The sequence below is a fragment of the Anabrus simplex genome, chromosome 2, assembly GCF_040414725.1.
Source record: "Anabrus simplex isolate iqAnaSimp1 chromosome 2, ASM4041472v1, whole genome shotgun sequence".
NCBI lineage: Eukaryota > Metazoa > Arthropoda > Insecta > Orthoptera > Tettigoniidae > Anabrus > Anabrus simplex.
The window spans coordinates 169,842,247-169,867,949 of record NC_090266.1 but is presented as its reverse complement, the minus strand read 5'-3'; the positions used below and the strand labels follow the sequence as shown (position 1 = coordinate 169,867,949).

Sequence of the window (25,703 nt, the reverse complement as noted above, 5' to 3'; positions counted from 1 at the left end):
AGGACCGGTTTCGACCTCTTAACAAGGTCATCCTCAGCTACATTAGAATCTTATTTGCATTTTCACCTTATGCCTCATAAAGATCTTTATGACATACTCTATTGTTTAACAATATTATTTTAAAAATTTTATATACTCTTACTAAAAAAAGTTTTTAAAACATTACATCATAACTGAAATTGTGACAAAACAAGCTTATATCTTAATATACTCATGCAATTGTAGCAGAATGAATTAGTCTTTAAGCTTATTAAGTGTAAATGTTTACCATAGGCGTTTTGCCTATTCAGTTGAAATAAGCCCCATTTTACAAATGTATAGTCATATTTGAGGGGAGCTTTGTTTATATTCATGAATGTTATAGCAATGAGCTATCAGACAGGCCAGAATATGTTCAAGGTAATTAAAAAGTGGTTGAGTCATACACAAAGTGTATAAGCATTGCATATTAAAGCTTGTAATTTGAATTTGTATCAATCCATTTATAAAATGTAAGAAAATGCTGTCATTTACTATTTGGACTTAAAAGACATTCATGTATAGCATATCTGACAGTGTATCAAATATCTAATGTTTTGTGTAAAATGCAAATTTGTGCAGTATATAATATAATGCAGGAACTAAGGACGACAGTTATTTTAGACTTTCAGTGTCACAAAGTACATTAGTCACACTCATAGCATTTTAATGTGAATATGTAAAATTTTATTGAAGTCAACACGCAATTTAGTTTACTAAGTACAATATCATACTTCAATATTTTATTGTGAACATGTAATATAACATTTTATCAACACGCAACTTTAGTTAATTAGTATATTTTACTGATAGCTCATTGCTATAACATTCACGAATATAAACAAAGCTCCCCTCAAATATGACTATACATTTGTAAAATGGGGCTTATTTCAACTGAATAGGCAAAACGCCTATGGTAAACATTTACACTTAATAAGCTTAAAGACGAATTCATTCCGCTATAATTGCATGTGTATATTAAGATATAAGCTTGTTTTGTCACAATTTCAGTTATGATGTAATGTTTTTTTAAAAATTTTTAGTAAGAGTATATAATTTTTTAAAAAATAATATTGTTAAACAATAGAGTATGTCATAAAGATCTTTATGAGGCATAAGGTGAAAATGCAAATAAGATTCTAATATAGCTGAGGATGACCTTGTTAAGAGGTCGAAACCGGTCCTAGACATGTGATAATCTGCGTTACACGTAAATAAAAAGTATTGATCAGGTGGAACTTTCTTTTCCTTTTATGACAATTGGTAACTATCAATACGGAAAAAAGTGAAATTTATAAATCAAGATGAGTTATCTTTGCAGGCTTGCACTCATTAGTCGAAATGCATCTATGGTACAGTGAGTATGGCAGCAGTGGTGAAATAAAGGGACACACACTCGGCAACTTAGGTCAAGACCAAAGCATTAGATAACAGTGCAGGAGGATTGCCGCATCTTTCGAATGCCCCGGTCAGACCCCTGAGCAACAGCAGTGGAAATTCAAGCTGCTGCAACACAATACATTTTGCGACAAAGAACATTTGTATGCAGATGACTTACGATCTGTATACCTGTAGCAAGTGTTCCACTGACTTCACAACATTGATGTGTGAGGCTGTCCTGGTATCAGAAACAGTCATGAAGGGCCAACAAATAGTATTGTGTCATCTTCAGTGACGAGTCACGCTTTTGTCCTGGCCACAGTGAGAGTCACTAACATGTCTGACAGATTATTGGGCAGGGGGACAACGCCTGTCATTTTATCGAAAGCACATGGAGCCAACACCAGGGAGTTATTGGCTTTCATGTGAAATCGCCTTTAATGTTTGTTGAGAGCACAGCGACTGTTTGACAGTGCGTGGATAGGGTTGTCAATAAAGTGATTGTCACTATGATGGTGGCTGTTGCAAATGGGATGTGTCAGCAGGGTAACCCCCACCCTCACATTGCAGGCATTTCCAGGGAAGCTCTCCAAGACATTAAAATTTGACAGTGGTCCACGAGATCCCTGGTCCTAAGCCCAATTGAACATATGTGGGACGTGATGGGAGATTCCTGCGCAAGTCCTCTCAGCCACCTCAAACTGTGAACAAATTGTCCCTTATGGTGCAGCTAGTATGAGCCTCAATTCAATAAGATGTGATCCAAGGCCTTACTGACTTCATACCTTGGAGGATTCTGCAAAGCATTGCAACTTAGGGCGGGCACACCCTATACTGACCTTTGTCCACATATGTGCACTGAGGCACCTGAACATGTCATTCCCGCATCATTGCCTCACACCCATCTGCAATGCTCATTTAAAGCATTATTTATATGTTTTGCTATTAGTTTTATGTCACACCTACTGAGAGAGTTTTTATGGCAATGATGGGACAGGACAGGTTTAGGACTGAGATGGAAGCAACCATGGCCTGAATTAACATACAGCCTGGCGTGAAAATGGGAAACAATGGAAAAACCATATTCAGGGCTGTTGATGGTGGGATTCGAACCACCATCTCCCAAATGCAAACTCGTAACTACCTGACCCAAATCATACAGCCTACTTGCTTGGTTTGAGGTGTTGACACACCCCTTCCTGGTGTTGCAATTTACATTTTCCCTAGTGTAGTATGATTATTCTTGAAGTTATGAAAACTGTGCATCTTGCTGAACAGTTGTTTTACTCTATAATAAGTGAAGCCAGTATGGCCAGTCAGTATTAAGTTGAGGTGAACATACACTGTGATGATAATCCATGCATTTTTATCTGATTCTTATAAATTATTACCTCCTATTTGAGTACAGATCAGTTTTCTCTATACACGATTGTGTTAACTAAAGAATTTTTTTCAGGTAGGTGTGATGGAATATGGGTAGTTATCTCATAAATTAATCTCCTTTATTAATATTACACTGTAATTTATTTTAGGTGCTCCATCAGCTCCGACAAACTTCACAATTGCTGACATCACCAGTAAAAGTGTTACACTACAATGGGGTCCACCTGCTAGCACTGGTGGAACTGAGCTTACAGGTAACTAAGTGATCATGTTTTACTTAAATCCCTTAATATATCTAGCGTGTTTCATCCTTAAAAGGAAAGCCTTAAGTTACTAACTGAGTCCAGGTCTATGGCTAACTGGTTAGCATGCTGGCCTTTAGTTCAGTGGGTCCCAGGTTTGACTTCCAGGTGGGTCACGGATTTTAACCTTCATTGGTTATTTCCTCTGGCTTGGGGACTGGGTGTTTGTGCCATCTTCAGTGTTAGATTTCATCCTGTTTTGCTATTAGTTTTATGTCACACCTACACCTAGGGCTCCATCCTCACAGACATATAAGTCACCCATAGGCATCAACTGGAAAGACCTGCATCAGGCACCTCATGAGGCTACAAGCCATGCTTCTTCTCCTTCATCCATTCCGTTTTCCAGATTCTCTCTGGGTAGGGTAGTTTACCAAAGCCCTCCACCTTACTCGATCTTTCCACCATTCCTCTTCTAGTACTTTATTGCTATCGACTCCTCTATTTGCAGTACAGTCCACAACAGAGCTCCTCCATCTCATTCTAGGATGTTCCCTAGGCTGCTTTGCAGTCTCTGTATCCATGAATGTTCTCTTTGGTATTCTCTCCCCTGGCATTCTCATCATGTGTCCAAACCATTTTAGCTTTGCTATATCAGTCTCTTCTTGACGCCAACTCCTCATCGCCAACTTTGACATTGGGTGTGTCGTCGGTTGGCACAAATTCTGTTTCAACATTGGATATAGAACATATATTTTTTTTAAAGCAAGCAAGTTGTAATTTGATATGACTTGATAATACAGCTTTTGTTATACTTGTAAAAACTATAATCTAGAGCAAGAATTAGAAGTTTGACAGATACCAATTATCAGGCAATGGGAGATAAAATCACCAGAGTGTGATTCTGTTTCAGTCATATCCCTGATGTTTCCTTTTGTTATAGTTGTTCCTAACAAAGTTCTTTCATAAGATTCATTGTGGTGTTGGATTGTTTAGTTCTTTCTTATATTTCTTCAAAAATTCCCCACTATCGGCAACCCTGAAAATAGTTTTCCAAGGTTCTCCATTTTCACACCAGGCAGATGCTGAGGCTGTACGTTAATTAAGGGCCATGGTTGCTTCTTTCCTGCCCCTAGCTCTTTCCTATCCCATCGTCACCATAAGACCTATCTGTGTTGTTGCTACATAAAGCAAATTGAAAAACGTTTCTTCTAAAAGTTTACCTGGAAACAGCTTCTCATTCATCTTATGTAAAATAAACTTGTGTCCTCATCCCGAGGTGGTGCAGTTCTTTTCAGGCACACCCCCAATGAAAATTATCTGTGTGTACCATTTAAACCACATACCAGCCCTCCTGCCATTCTTAAATTTCTAGCAGTACCGGGAATCAAACCCAGGCTCCAGAGGATGGCAGCTAATAATACATTAACTCTTATGCTACAGAGGTGGACATTCATCTTATGATATTGGTCTTATGTAACAAGGATGTCAAGGGGTTTATTCTTAGACAAAATCCCAAGATTACATACAAGTTATGAAATGCTATAGATATCATATCCAGAATTTTGGAAAAGGTGATAATTAAGGTGGGAGAAATAATGGTAATTTATTTTCACCTTTCTTAGTCTGTAAAATTTTGATGTTTTGTTAAAATATACAGTATAAAAACATCTGTCATATTCTTCCTAGGTTATATTCTTGAGAAAAGACTGTCATCATCAAAGAAGTGGACCAAGGTTGTTACACTTGAGCCATCCACTACTACTCACTGCATTGAAAATTTGAAAGAGAAATCTCAATACTTCTTTAGAGTGTATGCTGAAAATTCAATTGGATTGAGTCCTCCAGCTGTTACAGAACTTGTCAGCTTGAAAACTCATGCATGTAAGTCTCATTTCTTGTTGATAAATACTGAATATCTGGAAATAATTGTATTTTACACTTTTGATAATCATATTCTAGCGACTTCCATTCTCTAAGCTTGCAAGCAAGAAGTAATTTTTCTTATTCATAAAAGTAATCCTTTCCTTAAAATCTCAAAACATTATTAAAAGCCTGTCAATGTTTATAGGTTTTTCAATCAAACAGATTTATTATTATATTACTCAATACCATATTAGAATCATATAATCTAAATGAAGTAATATGTCATTCTGAATTTTAAATTACTCATCCGCTTTATGCTATTTTCCTGTCCAGTTTATATAACAGTTTCTTTTGATTACTGTGATAAAATTCTGTAGATTTGAAGTTGTTTATTCAATGATATTAGCCTAAAATTTACTAGTAAGTTGAATTGTATTTCATTTTTCATCCACTGATATGTTTTCTGTAAAGTATAATGTATGAAATGTAATGCAAATAACTGTAACATAAATGCAATGCATATATAAAGTACATGTACTAAACATTTTAAAGCTATTTTATAGATTTTCGGGAAATTCATCATGCAATACTTGATATTTCTGCACATATCACTTTCATATGCCACACCAAGGTGATGAATGCAAGCTTTATACAAATCAATGTTGTAATATCAAGTTTTTATTTTGTTTGTTTGATTATTCAGCTCCTCCGTCACCCCCAACAGCACCGCTCGAAATTCGAAGTATTGGACCAAACTCTATCATCATAGAATGGGGCATTCCAGAGACTGACGGAGGTGCACCTCTTGAAGGGTATACTATTGCTATTCGTGACATTCGGAAAACTATGTGGATGGAAGTTGGTCGAGTGAAAGCAGATGTCCAGAAACTTAATATCAGAGATCTACAGGTTGGTGAACCATATACTTTACTCTTCAGTGAAATTAAAGATTATACCAGAAATTGTTCATACATACATACGTGTTCATCATAGATTACTATGCTTTTCAGCATTCAATCTGCAAACCTCTGTAAATAAACTATATCCCTCCACAATCCTCTATTTGCAACTAGGTCTGTGGCTTCATCGAATTCCACACACTCATCATTAAGTCGTTCAAAGCCGAGTCTAATCACCATCATCTTGGTCTCCCTCTTCTTCTCTCATCTTCCATGGCCAAGCCTATTATTCTCCCAGGTAACCCACGTCATGTACATTCCTATCTTAATCTTCATCTCCTCATTCCAAGTACCCTGATACCATTGTTCCCACCAGTTTGAACCAATAATCATTCTTGCTTCTTTCATGTCTGTTACTTCCAATATATGAATAAGATATGGATTACATGATTCATGTTTGTCATGTGTTTGATCATTGTTTTAAACAGTTTTAATTGTTTGTATAATATTTTCTTCAAGTGTATGAGTGTTTGTGTGTATGTTATGGTGCTAATAATGTTCAGCGCTCTCTTTCACCCAGGAAGTTGAGGTGAGTACACATTGTCGCCGTCAGTCTATTTGTAAGATAAACCTACTCTACAGTTAGAACAAAGTTCACTACCTGGTGCTAGCCTTGGGGAGGGACTCAACACTACCCATTCCTACCCCTCCCCTCCCAACCCCACAGGCATTCTTTTGAAGCAGGTCCTTTCCACCACAACTCAGTGCTTACAAAGTAGTCATACAAAACACACTCTCTCTTCCTGCACACATTGATGAAAGAATAGATTATTTTCATCATGTTGGTTAAATCTGTCCATATTGACTTACATTCAAATTTCTATAGAATACTTTCCCACCTTTTCAATACTTTACATATTTTATTATACTTAATTATACATGTTTCGAGAGCTAACTACTCTCTTCTTCAGCAGTGCCAAAACATCAATTCATCTTTGGACTTGGTACATTGGAACAAAAGAGTAGTTAGCTCTCGAAACATGTATAATTAAGTATAATAAAATATGTAAAGTATTGACAAGGCGGGAAAGTGTTCTATAGAAATTTAACATTGATGAAATATGAGCAATTGTCGATGATAATAACGTACATGTCTTGTGTAGCAAAAGTTAGCTCACCTCTACCATTCCATCTTCTGTGATCGCTATGAACTGGTCCAAAAATATAAAGTATTATGTACGTCATTGCATGACGCTCAGCTGGGACCTGAGTTCATGTTCATTGAAATTACTGTTAGCACGGCAAAAGTTCTCTTTGCATTTGCCTGTAGGCCTCCTGACATAATGAACATGACTGTGTTTGAAGCTTGTTTATTCAACCTCATGCCTACCTATGAGCATGTAATAATTGTAAGTGACTTTAATATCAACCTAATGAAAGAATCGCCCAGACTGAGAAATTAGTAGACATGCATGTCTTGTTGTAACCTGGCTGTCCTTCCTTTAAAATCCACTAATCATATTTATATATAAATAATCACACCTCACACACTAATCGATCATATCATAACTAACAGTCTGCAGAAAGTTCTAAATCATGGCCAAATTCCTACTCCATCAATCTCAACTCATGACCTCATTTACTTATCCTAGTCCTTTCATGTACCCAAATACAAGCAAAAGCTCACCACCTGTAGAATACTAAAAAACATCTATTTAGATCACCTGATGTATGATGCTTATAACCTACCCTGGAGTGATATTCTACTACTAGATTATATTGACTCAAAAGTTGACAGATTTAATTCTCTTGTTACCAGACTGTACGACAAGCATGCTCCCAAATGACTTGCGAAACTTAGTCGCCCTCTTTGCCCATGGTTAAATGATGAAATGGTGATATGATGGCTTGCCATGACGCATGTTTCCGAAAGTACAGGAAAATTCGCAATGAGTGCAATTTCAAAAAGTACCAAGTTATTAAGAACAGATTCAGGCAAGTCCTAAGAAATCAGAACTATAAATACTTAAACTCTCTTTCAGGTAAATTAAACACAAGTAACGCTTGGAAACATCTTCGTTCACTGGGTATTTTGGAAAGTCAGCAGCAACAGATGAACCAGTTGTTCCTTTTGACGAGCTTAACACATATTTTTCAGAAGATAAAATACCCCATTTAACACAATTAACTAGCCAGTCATAAATGCGTACAAATCATTTACCCCATTGCCTAATCGTTCACATTTTACTTTCCAAGCTGTCTGTGGCAACCAAGTTAAGAAAGTGCTTTATTCAAATAAATCTAAGGCCATACATGTAGACAATGTCCTTATACATTTTGTTCATAATATTATGGGTAACATCCTTCCTAGTGTGACACACATTTTCAACTACTGTTTTAAAACTGATACCTCTGGAAATGCACAAATTTTATTCAAGTACCCATAAAATCTCATCCTAAACCACCTTCTGATTATCACCCTGCCTCTATATTCCTGGCTCTTTCTAAGGCTTTGGAACAACCTTTTTGTAATGAAACAATCTATATTCTAAGCATGTTTTCGTGCAGTTTTGAGCATTCGAGGTCAAGGGTGTCCCTTGTAAGTGTATTAATAGGAGTCTGATTCGATAGGCCTATTATTGAAGCATAATGTTTGTGAAGAACGATAGGTTGCCAGGGAAAACAAATGTAAGTCAGAAAATGTTCAACATAAGATAAACTCACGGTGTGAGTCGTAAAAGGGATTTCAATCTTTGGTCTAAGTAGTATAAGTTGAAACTAAACTATATGTACAGTATTTCATTTGGTCCTAACAGTACACGTAAACATGTTAATTTATTAATTATTTTTATTAATACAACTTCCCCCCATGAGGAGGCTGCCACAAGGACAAAGTATATCAACTACACAGTATTTTTTCTTCTAAGTTTGCTAATATGCCAGATAATACCCATCACAAGGCTCAGGAATAAGTTTGGAACGAATTTGGAATGTAGCATGATGTATGGTTCTTCAAGTGTTATATAGATGGTTGCGGAGTATGGTTACTGAACTTCGTATTCTTTTGTTTCCTCTGTGGAAGTACTGGCGGAGAGTTCAAGTGCCACAGATACAAATTTCTTGAAATTTTGACAGCAATTAAACATAGTATGTCTCTTTCTTAAGAATATCAAAACTGATTAAACCTATATGATTTACACTAAATGGGAAAATCATTTTGGGTTCAATCAATCAATCAATCAATCAATCAATCAATCAATCAATCAATCAATACTGATCTGCATTTAGGGCAGTCGCCCAGGTGGCAGATTCCCTATTTGTTGTTTTCCTAGCCTTTTCCTAAATGATTTCAAAGAAATTGGAAATTTGTTGAACATCTCTCTTGGTAAGTTATTCCAATCCCTAACTCCCCTTCCTATAAATGAATATTTGCCCCAGTTTGTCCTCTTGAATTCTGACTTTATCTTCATATTGTGATCTTTCCTACTTTTATAAATGCCATTCAAACTTATTCGTCTACTAATGTCATTCCACGCCATCTCTCCGCTGACAGCCTGGAACATACCACTTAGTTGAGCAGCTCTTCTTCTTTCTCTCAATTCTTCCCAACCTAAACATTGCAACATTTTTGTAACGCTACTCTTTTGTCGGAAATCGCCCAGAACAAATCGAGCTGCTTTTCTTTGGATTTTTTTCCAGTTCTTGAATCAGGTAATCCTCGTGAGGGTCCCATACACTGGAACCATACTCTAGTTGGGGTCTTACTAGAGACTTATATGCCCTCTTCTTTACATCCTTACTACAACCCCTAAACACCCTCATAACCATGTGCAGAGATCTGTACCCTTTATTTACAATCCCATTTATGTGATTACCCCAATGAAGATCTTTCCTTATATTAACACCTAGATACTTACAATGATCCCCAAAAGGAACTTTCACCCCATCAACGCAGTAATTAAAACTGAGAGAACTTTTCCTACTTGTGAAACTCACAACCTGACTTTTAACCCCGTTTATCAACATACCATTGCCTGCTGTCCATCTCACATTTTCGAGGTCACGTTGCAGTTGCTCACAATCTTGTAACTTATTTATCACTCTATAGAGAATAACATCATCCGCAAAAAGCCTTACCTCCGATTCCACTCCTTTACTCATATCATTTATATATATAAGAAAACATAAAGGTCCGATAATACTGCCTTGAGGAATTCCCCTCTTAATTATTACAGGGTCAGATAAAGCTTCACCTACTCTAATTCTCTGAGATCTATTTTCTAGAAATATAGCAACCCATTCAGTCATTCTTTTGTCTAGTCCAATTGCACTCATTTTTGCCAGTAGTCTCCCATGATCCACCCTATCAAATGCTTTAGACAGGTCAATCGCGATACAGTCCATTTGACCTCCAGAATCCAAGTTATCTGCTATATCTTGCTGGAATCCTACAAGTTGAGCTTCAGTGGAATAACCTTTCCTAAAACCGAATTGCCTTCTATCAAACCAGTTATTAATTTCACAAACATGTCTAATATAATGAGAAAGAATGCCTTCCCAAAGCTTACATACAATGCATGTCAAACTTACTGGCCTGTAATTTTCAGCTTTATGTCTATCACCCTTTCCTTTATACACAGGGGCAACTATAGCAACTCTCCATTCATCTGGTATAGCTCCTCCGACCAAACAATAATCAAATAAGTACTTCAGATATGGTACTATATCACAACCCATTGTCTTTAGTATATCCCCAGAAATCTGATCAATTCCAGTCGCTTTTCTAGTTTTTAACTTTTGTATCTTATTGTAAATGTCATTGTTATCATATGTAAATTTTATTACTTCTTTGGCCTTAGTCTCCTCCTCTATCTCGACATTATCCTTGTAACCAACAATCTTTACATACTGCTGACTGAATACTTCCGCCTTTTGAAGATCCTCACATACACACTCCCCTTGTTCATTAATTATTCCTGGAATGTCCTTCTTGGAACCTGTTTCTGCCTTAAAATACCTATACATACCCTTCCATTTTTCACTAAAATTCGTATGACTGCCAATTATGCTTGCCATCATATTATCCTTAGCTGCCTTCTTTGCTAGATTCAATTTTCTAGTAAGTTCCTTCAATTTCTCCTTACTTCCACAGCCATTTCTAACTCTATTTCTTTCCAGTCTGCACCTCCTTCTTAGTCTCTTTATTTCTCTATTATAATAAGGTGGGTCTTTACGATTCCTTACCACCCTTAATGGTACAAACCTGTTTTCGCATTCCTCAACAATTTCTTTAAACCCATCCCAGAGTCTGTTTACATTTTTATTTACCGTTTTCCACCGATCATAGTTACTTTTTAGAAACTGCCTCATGCCTGCTTTATCAGCCATATGGTACTGCCTAACAGTCCTACTTTTAAGACCTTCCTTTCTGTCACATTTATTTTTAACTACCACAAAAACAGCTTCATGATCACTAATACCATCTATTACTTCAGTTTCCCTATAGAGCTCATCTGGTTTTATCAGCACGACATCCAGGATATTTTTCCCTCTGGTTGGTTCCATCACGTTCTGAATCAGCTGTCCTTCCCATATTAACTTATTTGCCATTTGTTGGTCATGCTTCCTGTTGTTCGCATTTCGTTCCCAATTGACATCTGGCAAATTCAGATCTCCCGCTACAATCACATTTCTTTCCATGTCGTTTCCCACATAGCTGACTATCCTATCAAATAATTTCGAATCCGCGTAAGTGCTACCCTTTCCCGATCTGTACACTCCAAATATATCAAGTTGCCTATTATCTTTAGAAATGAGCCTTACACCTAGAATTTCATGTGTCTCATCTTTAACTTTTTCGTAGCTTACAAATTCTTCTTTCACCAGAATGAACACTCCGCCTCCCACCCTTCCTATCCTATCTCTACGATACACACTCCAGTGCCGTGAGAAAATTTCTGCATCCATTATATAATTTCTCAGCCATGATTGAACTCCTATTACAATATCTGGTGAATATATATCTATTAAATTACTTAATTCTATTCCTTTCCTTACAATACTTCTACAGTTCAACACTAACAATTTTATGTCATCCCTACTTGATTTCCAGTTCCCTGTTCCCTTATCACCGCTCCCTAGGCCATCCCGTTTCCCTGAATGTACCTCCCTATTACCCTTCCAAACAAATTTCCTAACTTATACGTAACACTGCGGTTTAAATGAAGGCCATCTGAGCGCAGATCCCTATCTCCTACCCACCCATTAGGATCTAGAAATTTCACTCCCAGTTTCCCACATACCCACTCCATAGTCTCATTTAAATCCCCAATCACCCTCCAGTCAGTATCCCTTCTACACAGTATTCCACTAATAACAATCTCTGCTTTCTTAAACTTCACCCGTGCTGCATTTACCAGATCCCACACATCTCCAACTATGTTGGTACTTATGTTTCCCATGTCATGGTGACCCCTGATGTGATCTGTAAGTTGTTAAGCAACTGGCTAGCACATGGAATTTTGATAATGACAGTTATAAACATGGAATGTTTAATCAGGAAATGGAAAGTGACTAAGATGTTGTTTTCAAAAACATAGAGTGCCTAATGAAATTATTAAGAAGATTGTTCTGTGGATGCTGTGTAGTTTAAATGCAGTACTCTTGAATGGTCTGCTAAAGAAATATATGCATTGGAGTATGAGTTGTAAGACCTTAACAAGAAATTGAATACAGGAAAGAACAAAGCTGCTAGTAAGGAGGCTAAAGACAATAAGTTTGAGGTACAATATGCATCTTTTGAAGAGTAGAAAGAGAAATCTGATGAGGCACAGGTTATGTATGGAAAATTTTTTCAGTCAAATTGATATGCAAAACAACTCTAATTCAGTATAGTATATACCACGCTAGTTGGCCATGTGGTTAGGGAGGGGGGGGGGGTGCAGCCATGAGCTTGCATCCGGGAGATAGTGGGTTCGAACCCCACTGTCGGCAGCCCTGAAGATGGTTTTCTGTGGTTTCCCATTGTCACACCAGGCAAATGCCAGGGCTGCACCTTAATTAAGGCCATCGCTGCTTCCTTCCCACTCCTAGGCCTTTCCTATCCCATCGTCTACATAAGACCTATCTGTGTTGGCGCGGCGTAAAGCAAATTGTAATCTAATTCAGTACGCTCCTCTCAAAACTGAAATTGCTGAAGATAGAGTTGAAGCAGTATGGAGGTGCAGTTAAAGATTGACTGGGTTTCTGCAGCCAGTTTAACAGAACATACAGTGACGAAAATGTATGCAAGGGGAAGATAAGTTTCATTACCTTATTTGGGCTATTGTTAAGGGATCCAGGGGAAGGAAAATAGTAGACAGTATTTCTCTGACAGCAGACAATTATCCACAAGCTATTAACAGCCTGACAAGTAGATTTGAGTGAGAGGATTTACCAGTAGAGTTCTATGTGAGGGACCTGTTAGGACTAGTAGTAAAGAATGTTACAGCAGCAAAGGGTAGTTTAATTCTGACATAACTCTGTGACAAAAATTGAATCGTACTCGAAGGTAGAGTCAATTGGCATAACGTTTGATAAATATTTGGTGATGTTATTACTCTTAGTGGAGTCTTGCATCATCACAAGTGCCAGGCGAAAATGCTGAAGCTGACATGAAATTAGGTCGGAAAACTCTCCTACTAGCAAATTTAGAGGGAGTATTAGTTGCCTATTGTATACACATGGAATAACGTTTGTATGGTCTAACCAGAAACGATATTGGTTCTTAGAAACAATATTCCCAACCCGTTTAACAATGCTGGAATTGACTGGCTATGAAGATGCCTGCGAAAACAGAGGAATGTGTTATCCATCCGGAGACCTACAGACACATTACAAGCTAGGACTTCTGGATTCAACAATTGAAGCTTGACCACAAAGAACGTTGTATATCAATATTTGGATAAGTTGTGATTTGATGGAGTAAGGTTGTATATTATGTAAGGAATACCTTGGCACCAGAAGGCTACTCTATATTCAAACAAATGAGGGAGAATTTTTTGTTTGAAAATTGCCTTCTCTGCAAGAATGTTGTACATCAAAAAACATGGCCTACCTCAGTAATCTGAGTGTATCATCTCGATACATGTTAACACCGGTGGCGGCGCGTGACACTTATCAATGTGTTAGCACACTAGTTTGTAGAAACATGGATAAAAACAATGTATGAGTATTAAAGCTTAAATAGAAGCGTGCATTTTTAAAACTTACACAAATCAATTCTCTGTACATCCACATATATTACTTCTTGTATCACAGCTTTATCCGGCGATTTTCGGCAACAAAACTGTTTATAACAGAATCATGGAAACCCGGATTGTTCGTTCGGCTTTTCTGGAGGTTCTTCTCAATTGAAATAATCCTGAAGATCTTCCCTTATATTAACACCCAGATACTTACAATGATCCCCAAAAGGAACTTTCACCCCATCAACGCAGTAATTAAAACTGAGAGGACTTTTCCTATTTGTGAAACTCACAACCTGACTTTTAACCCCGTTTGTCATCATACCATTGTCCATCTCACAACATTATCGAGGTAACTGACAATGCACTTCCTAACAATTATTTTCCTTAAGACTGGTCAAGCCTCTCAGCCACGTATGGATATGCAGTCCATCAGAACAATTGTCCTTGTATTCATATTCCTATGCCGATGTGTACAAGAAATGACACAGATAGGTCTTATGGCGATGATGGGATAGGAAAAGCCTAGGAGTTGTAAGGAAGCGGCCGTGGCCTTAATTAAGGTACAGCCCCAGTTGCCTGGTATGAAATTGGGAAACCACGGAAAACCATCTTCAGGGCTGCCGACAGTGGGATTCGAACCCCCTATCTCCCGGATGCAAGCTGACAGCCGCGCGCCCCTTACCGCACGGCCAACTCGCCCCTTACCGCATGGCCAACTCGCCCGGTTTATTCAATTTATTTATTAAATTGGCAAGAAAAGTCACTTAAAATTTGCACAACATGTTTTAACGAAGTCACAATGCATAACGTGAGTGGTAAAGTTTTATTGACATTGTTTATTATTATCTTCCAAAGAATGAAAACGCAATATAAAATTCGTGGACAGTAAAAACCAGAAAAAGAATAGAAAACCTGAAAATGGGCCAACATTGATCCAAACGATAACTGAGAGTTAACGCACACGATCCGCGGAAAATCTGACCTTCAACAAGTAGAAATCGAGATTTATATTTAATTAAGGTTATCCACCAATCGACTATCCTATCGGATATTGGAACATCCCCCGAATGGATCCTTAATGGAACCAAACCGACTATCAGTTGCTTTGGATAGGTTGCGAAATATTACTTGAAAGCATGGTGTTCATTACAAGTTAACAGCAACTGTCACATTCAAAAATAAAATTCCACCATGTATTGTCATCTCATGATACCCTTAAGTTACAGAGCAATCCCGATGCTGAAACATGCATCACCCCAAACAGATGTTCATAAGGAACCAACAACACTTGATGCGAGGGGATCTTACGTTATATTGTTCTGAAGGAACTAAACTTCCAAATGCAGGAAAACATTAATTCATTATGAGTTTAGAAGAAATGCCAAACACTGAAGTTAAAGAAAAGTCCTAAATCACTTGAAAATGTTCTTACTAAGCCAACTTTCAAGTTATGAACAGTAACGTCATTAAATTCATTAAAACAGTAACGTCATTAAATTCATTAAAATACAAGTCCACAGTATAAAACAAACAACAGGAAATCATTCCAATTTTCTATAACTACGACTGGAATTACAAATCTGTCTACCAACACTTGTCACAATAAACCAAACTACAAGTGATCAGTAGATCAACATCTCACATAAGTAATGTGAATAATGAAAAATGAAAATAAGATATATTAACAGCTGATGAATCTAAACCGCATTCATAGTGTAAATCCTACAAAAATCAACTAAATGTCAACACATGGCACTATCATAATATCGGACACCCGAACAATAAATCTTAAAGTAAAGGCAATGTAAATAGAAAACGAATGTTCATCGAACTTGAACACGCGCGGCTAGCAGTAATGATCAGTCTCCATTAGTCAAGTTTCCACGTGGGAAAACCCTTACATTTATTTATGCCGCTATTGATTCAACGCTATTATGTGAGCACCTTCTGGCTAGTAAGAATTATGCCCAAACATGGCCTAAATAGTACCTGCTAATACATTTCCCATTCGTATCCACTACTGCAAACACTAACATCGTTCAAGTCGATTCGCAAAAATGCCTAACCTATGACATGACTATGTACAGACGATGCCCTAATCTTGTCGTTGTGTCAGCGTTACTGTGTCTACTCATTCTTAAGTTATATAATACACACAACATCTTAAATCTATTGTTGAGCCAACGTTATGGTATCTACACATCATTCATACTGCAAGGCGAAATCGAAACTTTAATACACTGTCTGAATATTTAAATCTGATCCTCGTTGGAACTCTAACAAATGAAATGAAATTCGCTACAAAAATGAACTCAATCCTGGAAATATTACTGTGTCTACATCCTACAGTAAAGTGTGAAGTCGAAATAAAATAACACGAATGGAAAATTCTAAATTCCCATGGAGGGAATTAGATATTTTTCACCAATAGAGCATGTCAAAAACATATCAGATGTAAGACTTTTCAGGCGTTTTTGCTCTATTAACCAGCACTTCGTCTTAGGTCTGACACTAGACTCGTCAGAGTGGGATGTGTCAGACCCTACCCACTGACGCTGGGTGTATGCAGGTAAGCTTATCAGAAGCCTATATATGAGGCACAGTCTGATAACTGCATATGGGAGATAAATCTCCACAATGCAATTATTGCCCGCCTAGCAACCCAGCATCAGTGCGTAGGGTCTGACACATCCCACTCTGACGAGTCTAGTGTCAGACCTAAGACGAAGCGCTGGTTAATAGAGCAAACGCCTGAAAAGCCTTACATCTGATAAAATAACACGTTCGATTAGTTTAATCTCTTTCTCAATACAATCTCAACACATGCAGTGAACTTCGCTAAATAAAAATAAACTCAACTCTCGTTTGATATTACGTAATATCATTGAAAGCAATAATCAATACCATCGCGATATTCATGGTATAACTCGATTTTAAGGCTCCAACTGACCTACCATGTCAATACTCCGAACAGGTATCACGTGAGCTGTCCAGTGAAGTAAATTCCCATCGATCTACGCAAGCTAATCTCTCATTCTAATAAAATTCATTTTTCACACCCGCAATGATTTCAGTCAGCGATATTTTCGTCTCGTAAAGATACAGAATAGAAATATATTTACGAAAATTATTATTATCTTGACCGTGTATCAGAATGTATTTTGTTCGTGGGTCGCCTATCACAAAATGCACTTTGCCGGTATCAAATAAAACCGTCACTTAGACTTAACTGCCGTTACCTACGGTCTTACAGAAAATAGTAATCATGGGGGAACATCAATTTGTACTTAAAATAGGCGTTAAAACGCGCTCACTTTGATTTGACAACCTCTACATTCATCAGTCGTTCTGAATTCCTACAGGACATCGCGTTCATCTCATACAGCCTGTCCCAGAAATATTACATCTCAACCTATACACCATGTCACAAAAATTCCTCTCCGTCAAAACACAGGGCCTCTTATCCTCGGCATCCTGATTATTCTACATCACTCATAAAATACAGGCTTACTCTGCCTTTAACATCTTCCTAACTATTCTCATAATATTTCAATTCCATTACAATCCATTTCCTTTTTGCTTGAAACTTGTTTTAAGTACAAGCGATCCCATGACCGACCAACCTTATAATGATCTCACAATTAACTTCTCGAAATATTTCCTGACCTCAGGAGCAAAATAACATACCATGATTTTCTGTATCACAAATACAAGGTGTCACAAAATTTTAGTTTCCAAAAAATTCTGACTTATGATTTTCTTCACTGGATTTCGATATAAACCGCAAATCTCGCTTGAAATTACTGCTGAACGCATAATTTATCATCTCAATTTTATCCCGAGGTGAATATTATTATTATTAGTAGTAGTAGTATTACTGGATAGAAGAAATTATATTTGTTTGTGGCGTCGACCTCTGTAGATATTTTGCTACTAGTATTATTGAATAATTTTATATTTGTCTTTATCACACTCATAACGGTTGTTTTATCGTTATCATTATTGTAACTTTTACCGGCCCGAACATTATTTCATTGATTTTCATTGCAATATTTAACTTCACTTTTATTTTTTAAGAAATTTTAACATGGTTTAATGTCTCGCGCGCTGACATAAATAATAGACAATTCGCCTCCACACTAGAATGACGACAAGACATATCCTCATTGTCGCAACACTTAAATTTACACACCCCACATTTGCAATGCGATGTTATGATTTATTAATTAATTAATTTAAAGGGACAAGAATTTGCATCTGTAACTACTGAACATAATATTTAAATTAGACAGACCTGTAATTGTAGTCATTTGGCATGGCATTATCTCCGCTTCACCTTGTACCGGCAATTATGAGGGGCTAAGTTGGAGATGGCGTTATGTACTGTTGTGCAATCATTCCATTTGATGACCACTGGGCCGATTTCTTCAAGACTTACCTCAGAGATTCCACCTTTCTTTCCAGTCATGATGGTGTTGTTTGTGGATTTTTCTTGTTTCTTTAACGGGCGTAATTTATTAATTTCGTGCATTAGGGTTGGCGCGCATTTTGACTGCATGTCCTTGACACGTGTGCACTATTTTTCCAGTATGGAAGCCAACTTTTCTCCAAGCCTAATTAAATACATTTCTACCGTGTGGACTTTAGCTTCATCAAATATTTCCCAAAATTCTTAATTACTTATTTCTTTGTTAAAAACAGGGCTGAAATCTCTCGCAACCAGGGGAGACTTTAAGAACATGATTAAGAAATCCTACAATCAGTGGTCAAGGGAAGAGTGGCAAGTAGAGTGATAAGCTGATCCTTTTATTGTCCTTTCTGAGATCTGACTATTTGGGTCATACACAGCCTGGAAGTTGTTTACCAGTCAAGTGCAGGAGTTGGATTGTGGTTTGGTAGCACTGGAAATATAGCTTGTGTGGGTTATGATAGGGATAGATAGGTTTATTTTAATTGACAAAGTTAGGGACATGAGTCCCTGTCTTACACTTAACCAGTGAATACATAAATAACATGAAATAAGAATAAAATATTAAGCAAAAATAGACTAAAACAAATGACTATGCTACAATGCTATCTTACTGTATATAAAATATCTACTATAATACACTACTATAATACACTATACACAATACACAAGAACATCCAACATCCTCAAGGACAAGGTCATTTTATTCACAAGCAATGTGACAGTTCAGTAGTTTATCATTGCAGGAGTATATGATTACAAATTCAGACCAAATGAAACACACGACACAGTAAAGGGTGCCCAAACAGTCGCATCAATACACAGTGCTCCCTCTCATGAGCAGACTGACTCACTAGCCTCTTCAAAGAGAGTAGTGGTAACCAGAAGTGGTCTACAAGTATAATAATAATGGTGTGTGGCCTCCGAAGAAGCCCGGTGCAGGTCTTTTAACTTGACGCCGTGTAGGCGACTGGTTACCCTACCTAGGATGATTTCTAATGCTTAAGACAACACACACACCCAGCCCCCGAGCCATCACAATTAACTAATTAAGGTTAAAATCCCTAACCCCGTTAGGAACCGAACCTGGGACCCTCCGGACCAAAGGCCAGCATCCTAACCATTTAGCTATGGAGCCAGATGGTCTACAAGTGAAAGTGCACAGCAAATTGAGCCTGTGAATTCTTTAGATTGTAAAAAATGTTATGTTTGCAGTTTTCTTGTAGGTGAATGATTGAAGTTACCACATATGCCTTTTGATGTTCATACAGTAGTGTTTAATTTTGTTTGATCTATGCCAATCCTTCAAAATTGGGGAGGATGTGAAAAACCATATGTTCTAAATATTTTGTTTTGTTTCTTCTTTGGAAGTACTTTCAGAAAGTTCAGATACTATTGATATGCATTCCTTGATATCTCAGCAGCATTGAGAAAAGTATGTCTGCTACTTGTTGTGAACGTTTGATTAAACCTATGTTATTTACATTACATGGGATGTCCATTTAGGGTAGAAAGCATGTCTGCCACTGTGTTGATAATTTCCCCAGCAGATGCATATTCTAAAAAGCTGTCGATCTTCTTTGTCAATATTGATGTCGCTTCCCAACAATTATTTAACATACAGACCTAAAGTGTCTATAGAATGGCTTTAGTTCAGGGTGTGACACCTGACTCTAATGTTTCTATAAGTTTCAGTTTCTTGGGAACACTTACAAATTCTCTTATTCAATACCACTGTTATGCACAGGCTCCACTTGACTGGCTTTCTCTCAACTGGCCGAGGCACTCTAGCATGGTATGCATGGAAGTTTCTTGTGTTTGATGCGGAGTTGGGATGAGAGGGGTAGTAGCACTGCATTACAAGATCTCTGCCAGCCTTGCATTGCATAATTCTGTATCAGAATGCCTGTCAGAATGTGGCTGTCCTGTTGATAATTAACTTTGATTTTTGTAAAATTTTGTCGCAGTTATCCAGCGATGACTGTAGTTTTTCAATCATTTTCACTTCATTTCAGAGTAGTTACAAATAAGACATGATTCTAATGTTGTTTTTATGTTACTAGGAGAACCACGAGTATTTGATACGAATCTTCGCTCGAAATGAAGTTGGACTGAGTGAACCTCTAGAATCTGAAGAACCTTTCAAGGTCCTTAGGCCAACAGGTAAGATTATAATTTATGTAAATATATCATTTATCAGTATGGAGAAGAATAAGAACGACTAGCAATTACCCGCGGCTTCGCTCGCGTGGATTTCGTAATTTGATCAAAGTATTTGTTCCTTAGCATTGTATTAAGACTTTATCTGAAAATTCCTAAAGTATAAAAACTCGCCCAAAAATTGAGTTTCATTTACCCCAGAAATTCTTTGTAAACTATGTTTGTGGTATTATCTTTTGGGGCTAAGACGACCATGCGACATGGAACTGTACATGTGAGAAACAGTCTTCTCTCAAGTCGAAAAATAAATATGTTTCTTTATTTTTAAAGGAGATTCCAAATACCTATTCCCACAGGTGTATCATCTTCAGTTTTTGAGATATACGTAAGTATCCCCATAAAAAGAATTTAATCCCTTGATCAGTCCTTCCCCCACCCCCACCCCCATCTAAGTGTATTCTCCGAAAACAAAAATACATGTTTCTTTATTTTTATAGGAGATTCCAAATATCAATTTTCACGTCTGTAACATCTTCAGTTCCTAAGATATAAGTATCCTCTTAAAAAAATAATTCAACTATTTTTCACTTCTTTTTACCCCCCGTTAAGTGCCTTCTCCGAAAAAAAAAGGTACATGTTCCTGTATTTTTAAAGGACTTTCCAAATACCAAGTTTCTTGTCTCTAACATGTTAAGTTGTTGACATATAATTGACATATAATGTAGATTTACCAGTACTCATTTTAAAAATTCACCCACTTTTCCAATTCTTTTCAGCCCCTTAACTGGATTTTCAGAAAACAAAAAAAAAAACCCGTTTCATTATTTCCTGTATTTTTCAAGGAGATTCCAAATACCAGTTTTCATGTCTGTACGTCTGTACCTTCAGTTTTTGAGATAAATGTATCCTCATAAGAATAATTCAACTTCTTGTTCTTCTTCTTCTCCTTCACTTCTTTCCACCCCTATCCCGCCCTAAGTGGACTTTCCAAAAACAAAAAATACGTGTTTCTTTATTTTGAAAGGAAATTCAAAATACCAACTTTCACGTCTGTAACAGCTTCAGTTTTTAAGACAAAGTATCCTCATAAACGTATTACAACTCCTTATTTACTTATTTTCAACCCCACACCCCGTACATTGATTTTCCGAAAAAAAAAAAACAATTGCGTGTTTCTTTATTTGTAAAAGAGATTCCAAATACTAATTTTCACGTCTGGTAAGTTTTTGAGATATACTCATTTGAAAAATTCAACTCATTTTTCACTTCTGTTCACCCGTCTTAAGTGGATTTTCCAAAAACAAAAAATATGTGTTTCTGAAAGTTTGAGAAACAACAAAATATTTCAACAGAGAAGGTCGGAACTACCAAACAGAAGTAGACAACATACATCTTAAAGTGTTTTACTAAGGCTATGTATGGCTTCACATAACAATAGTCTCCACAGAAAGCTGCAGTAGTTTGGCTGTGCCGTATTGCACTCACCCTGAAACATACAATTTCCACTCGCTTCAGTCTCTGAAAAGTTATCGGAATGTAAAATCATTGTGGACTTCGGCACTTTTGGAAGCAACAGCACTTGATACAGATGTTGATTCTTTATTTATAAAGGAAATTCCAAATACCAATTTCACGCCTGTAATATCTTTAGTTTTTGAGGTAAAAATATCCTCATAAGAAGATTTCAATGCCTTTTTCAGTCCTTTTCACCCCCCCTTAAATGGATTTTTCTAAAAACAAAAAAATATGGGTATTAGCAACAGCACTTTCCAGCTAACCCAGTTCTACATATACAGAATTTCCAAATTTCTGGAAACATAAATATTTACCATTTAAACCAAGAAAATGCTCAGTTCTTTGCTGATGACCCAATGTACTCTATGCAATAATTTGCAGACAATCCACTCTAATGGACAGAGAGAGATTAAATTATGGGTCATCTCACTTTCTTACAGGAATGAAACTTCACAAAGCTCTGGTTAACAGAATGAGGTATGGCTCATATAGCGCTCACCACTGTGTTCTGTATGATTTAACATGGCAGCTCTCCACCCAATGGTCGTGGTTAGATTCATTGTTACTGTTGCCAAGCAAAGAGAAGGTCCCTTAATCCAAACTTCATAGAGCAGAATGGCTCAGTGCACATGCTTCTGCTGGTGAATTTCTTGTGTATCAGTATTTACCCCACATGCTTGAGACAGCATTCTTTTCATAACCATTACTTGAACTATTGTAGTGTTCAAAAATTGAAAACTTGAAACATCAGAACTGCCCACCCTATCTTATATGAACACCTCCTTACAATGTATTTTTTGGAAGGGAGATATACTTAACAAATGAAAATTTATAATACAAACTGAGTACTGAAAGCTAACTGTGGTTGTGAAACTTGAATAATATACATTGTAATCTTTACAGTTGCTACTGCTTTCCAATTTTCTAACTTGTCTCTTCATTGTGTGTGTCTCTAGAAATGGAGCAGTTGGAGGTGGACAAATTGGAGACTACAGCACCTACCTTGAGCTTCAGTACCGAGACAACCACGTCATGGATGCGAGAAGCTGGTATGGATGCAGATATTCGATCATATGCTCGAGGCTCGCTGCTGAGAAGAGATGAGTACTTCTTCCGTATCTGGTATTACGCTCGACAACTCTTCAAATAGAAGTGAGCTGTGTTGCGTTCTTCTCGTACACAAATACTTTACTTCGTTTAAAATTCCACAAACTGTTTTGATACCAAATTAAAGCTAGGTGAAAATGAGAAATTGTATTTTTATATATGTTACGTATTTAAAATGTAAGTAATGTTAGCGTCTGAACTTCATAATTGACGGTGGGAACTCAGGAATATTAAAGAAAATTGTGAGAAGCGTATGGTGATAAATGTGTTTTCACTATAAATGTTTTAGGAATTTGCTTTGAGATGTGGGTATGATATTTGTGATCCATTAATATGAAAATGGATAGATGTAATGCAGAAAAATACTTTTTCAATACCTGGCCAAGATAAGTGAATTTTTGTAAGCATTTCAGCATGTTACATCCAGACTAATACCATCAAATCCCTGTGCAAAGCAACGTCAGGAGGCAACATAGGTGATTTGCTTACAGTTTTTCACTCTGAGCCAGCATTCATCACATGGACCAAGACTGTTACGCAGTATTGTTGAAGTTATCCACACATGTATGTTATAAGAAAAGGTCTCTCATGTACAGGTGTTAAGTAGTGCACTTCACGAAAGGATATGCTGCTTAACATATGGACGAGTAATTAAATGACCATTTTTATACTATGTCCTGCCATAAAAATGCATACATTTTCATGTACCATTATTTTTTAAGGAGCAGCATTTGGTATGAAGCCAAATGATTAATGTACAGTATATGTTGAGTCCTCGCTAAGTCCCCTCCAATTTGTAAATATAAGTTACATTGTATGATATGTACTCAGAATAGAATACTGTGATATATTTTGTTTTTTCATGTATAGCTTATGGTCTCATGACATGCCATAAAATCTGCATGCTTCATTCCTTTAAAAATCAAAATATTTCAGAGAATAAAATAGCATGTCGTATTTTAAATCCTGTGAATAAAATCGGTACTTTTTCACTATTGTTTGCCACTATTGTTATGATTGTGTGAGAGGATGTGTCATGTATTTCAGCTGGATCTCTTCCATCATTATCAGAGTAGGAGACATAATATAGGTGCAATTATTTTTAATGTGACAATGAGGAAGAGCTACAGCTGTTACGCATGACAATTCAAAGATGGAATGTAATTAGTAACATTTTGGAATAAATTGACTATTAATATCCAGAAAATGCACTTATCTTTCTTTCAGAATGTTTGATATGATAAAATACTTAGCTTCTAGAAACCATAGTCAGATCCATTACATGGTTTAAAGAAAACCTTCACTACCAGAATGGGTCAAGTTAATTCTAACTGCAGATTAGAAATATTCAAGAGCATGGTTTACGCATTTACCCATTTCATCTCCATACCTATTCACAGGTAAACAAGAATTTAAGCAAGGCTATAAAGTTGGATAAGAAAGGATAATAAAATTATTTTAGAATAGATTGACACTGGGAGGAAAAAGGAAAAGAAATCAATATTTAGCCCATTAATAATGGTAAAGACTCGATATTTAATTTTTGTTTTCTGTGATCTTACACTAATCCTAGACAAAAACATATGATACTATTTCTGAATAACTTAAGAGGATTTGGTAATAATAGTGGCATATGGCCTTCAGAGAGCCCTGGTGCAGCATATCTTTTGAGTTGACACACATGGGAAACCTGCACATCTGTGAGGATGGGGTCCTACTGGGATGAAATTTGATGTTGATGACAATGCAAGCACACAGTTCCTAAGCCAGAGGAATTAACCAATTAAGGTTAAAATCCCTGACCCAGCCAGAAATCGAACCTGCGACACCTTGAACCAAAGGCCAGCATACTAATCAGTCAGCCATGGAGCCAAACAAGGATTTGATTATCAAATAGCAAGTAATAACAGAAAAGTATGTAATTAACCCGATGAGTGCTATGCCCGCCTATAGATGGGCTGATGCGGCTGGTCCAGCAGTGCTACACCCATCTATAGACGGTGCATGAGAACTTTAATTTTTTGAGTCTCCCGGTTGACTCTCGAGGGCCGATTTGAACTCTGACCTGTTCTGCCATCTGTTGGGCATAATGTAGAACTAATTGATCACATCTTATAGCTTCGGGAAGTAACTTAAAGAGCTCTTTGTAGACATAGACATCTGCGGAGTTCATCTGTGATGTAAACCAACATGGCGGAACAACAAACTATAGTTGCTCTCGTAGCAATGTTATTCCGGATCAAATAATCTTTCAGTTATTAACCACATTGGAAAGTGATAATTTAGATGATGAGTTTAATGAATTGTTAAGTGATTTTGAAAGTGAGAGTGATACAGGGATTGCTGAAAATATTGTAAATGAGAAAGAAGCAGAGCCTCCTCTTAAATGAAAGAAGAAAACACGTTGAGTTCAAAAACGATTTCATCACTATTTTCA

At 36.9% G+C, this 25,703-nt stretch overlaps 1 protein-coding gene across 5 annotated transcripts in view; it reads left to right on the top strand.

Moving 5' to 3' along the window:
* Positions 1–24,473, top strand: part of LOC136863970 (titin) — a 348,159-nt gene extending 323,686 nt beyond the window's left edge. For all 5 annotated transcript variants that reach the window (XM_067140439.2, XM_067140437.2, XM_067140436.2 and 2 more), the window contains 5 exons: positions 2,931–3,035; positions 4,713–4,907; positions 5,593–5,798; positions 20,548–20,647; positions 23,116–24,473. In XM_067140439.2, coding sequence (XP_066996540.2) covers positions 2,931–3,035; positions 4,713–4,907; positions 5,593–5,798; positions 20,548–20,647; positions 23,116–23,309 — 800 coding nt within the window. In that variant the 3' untranslated portion in view covers positions 23,310–24,473. The remainder of the gene's footprint in view (positions 1–2,930; positions 3,036–4,712; positions 4,908–5,592; positions 5,799–20,547; positions 20,648–23,115) is intronic.
* Positions 24,474–25,703: the final 1,230 nt, after the last annotated feature.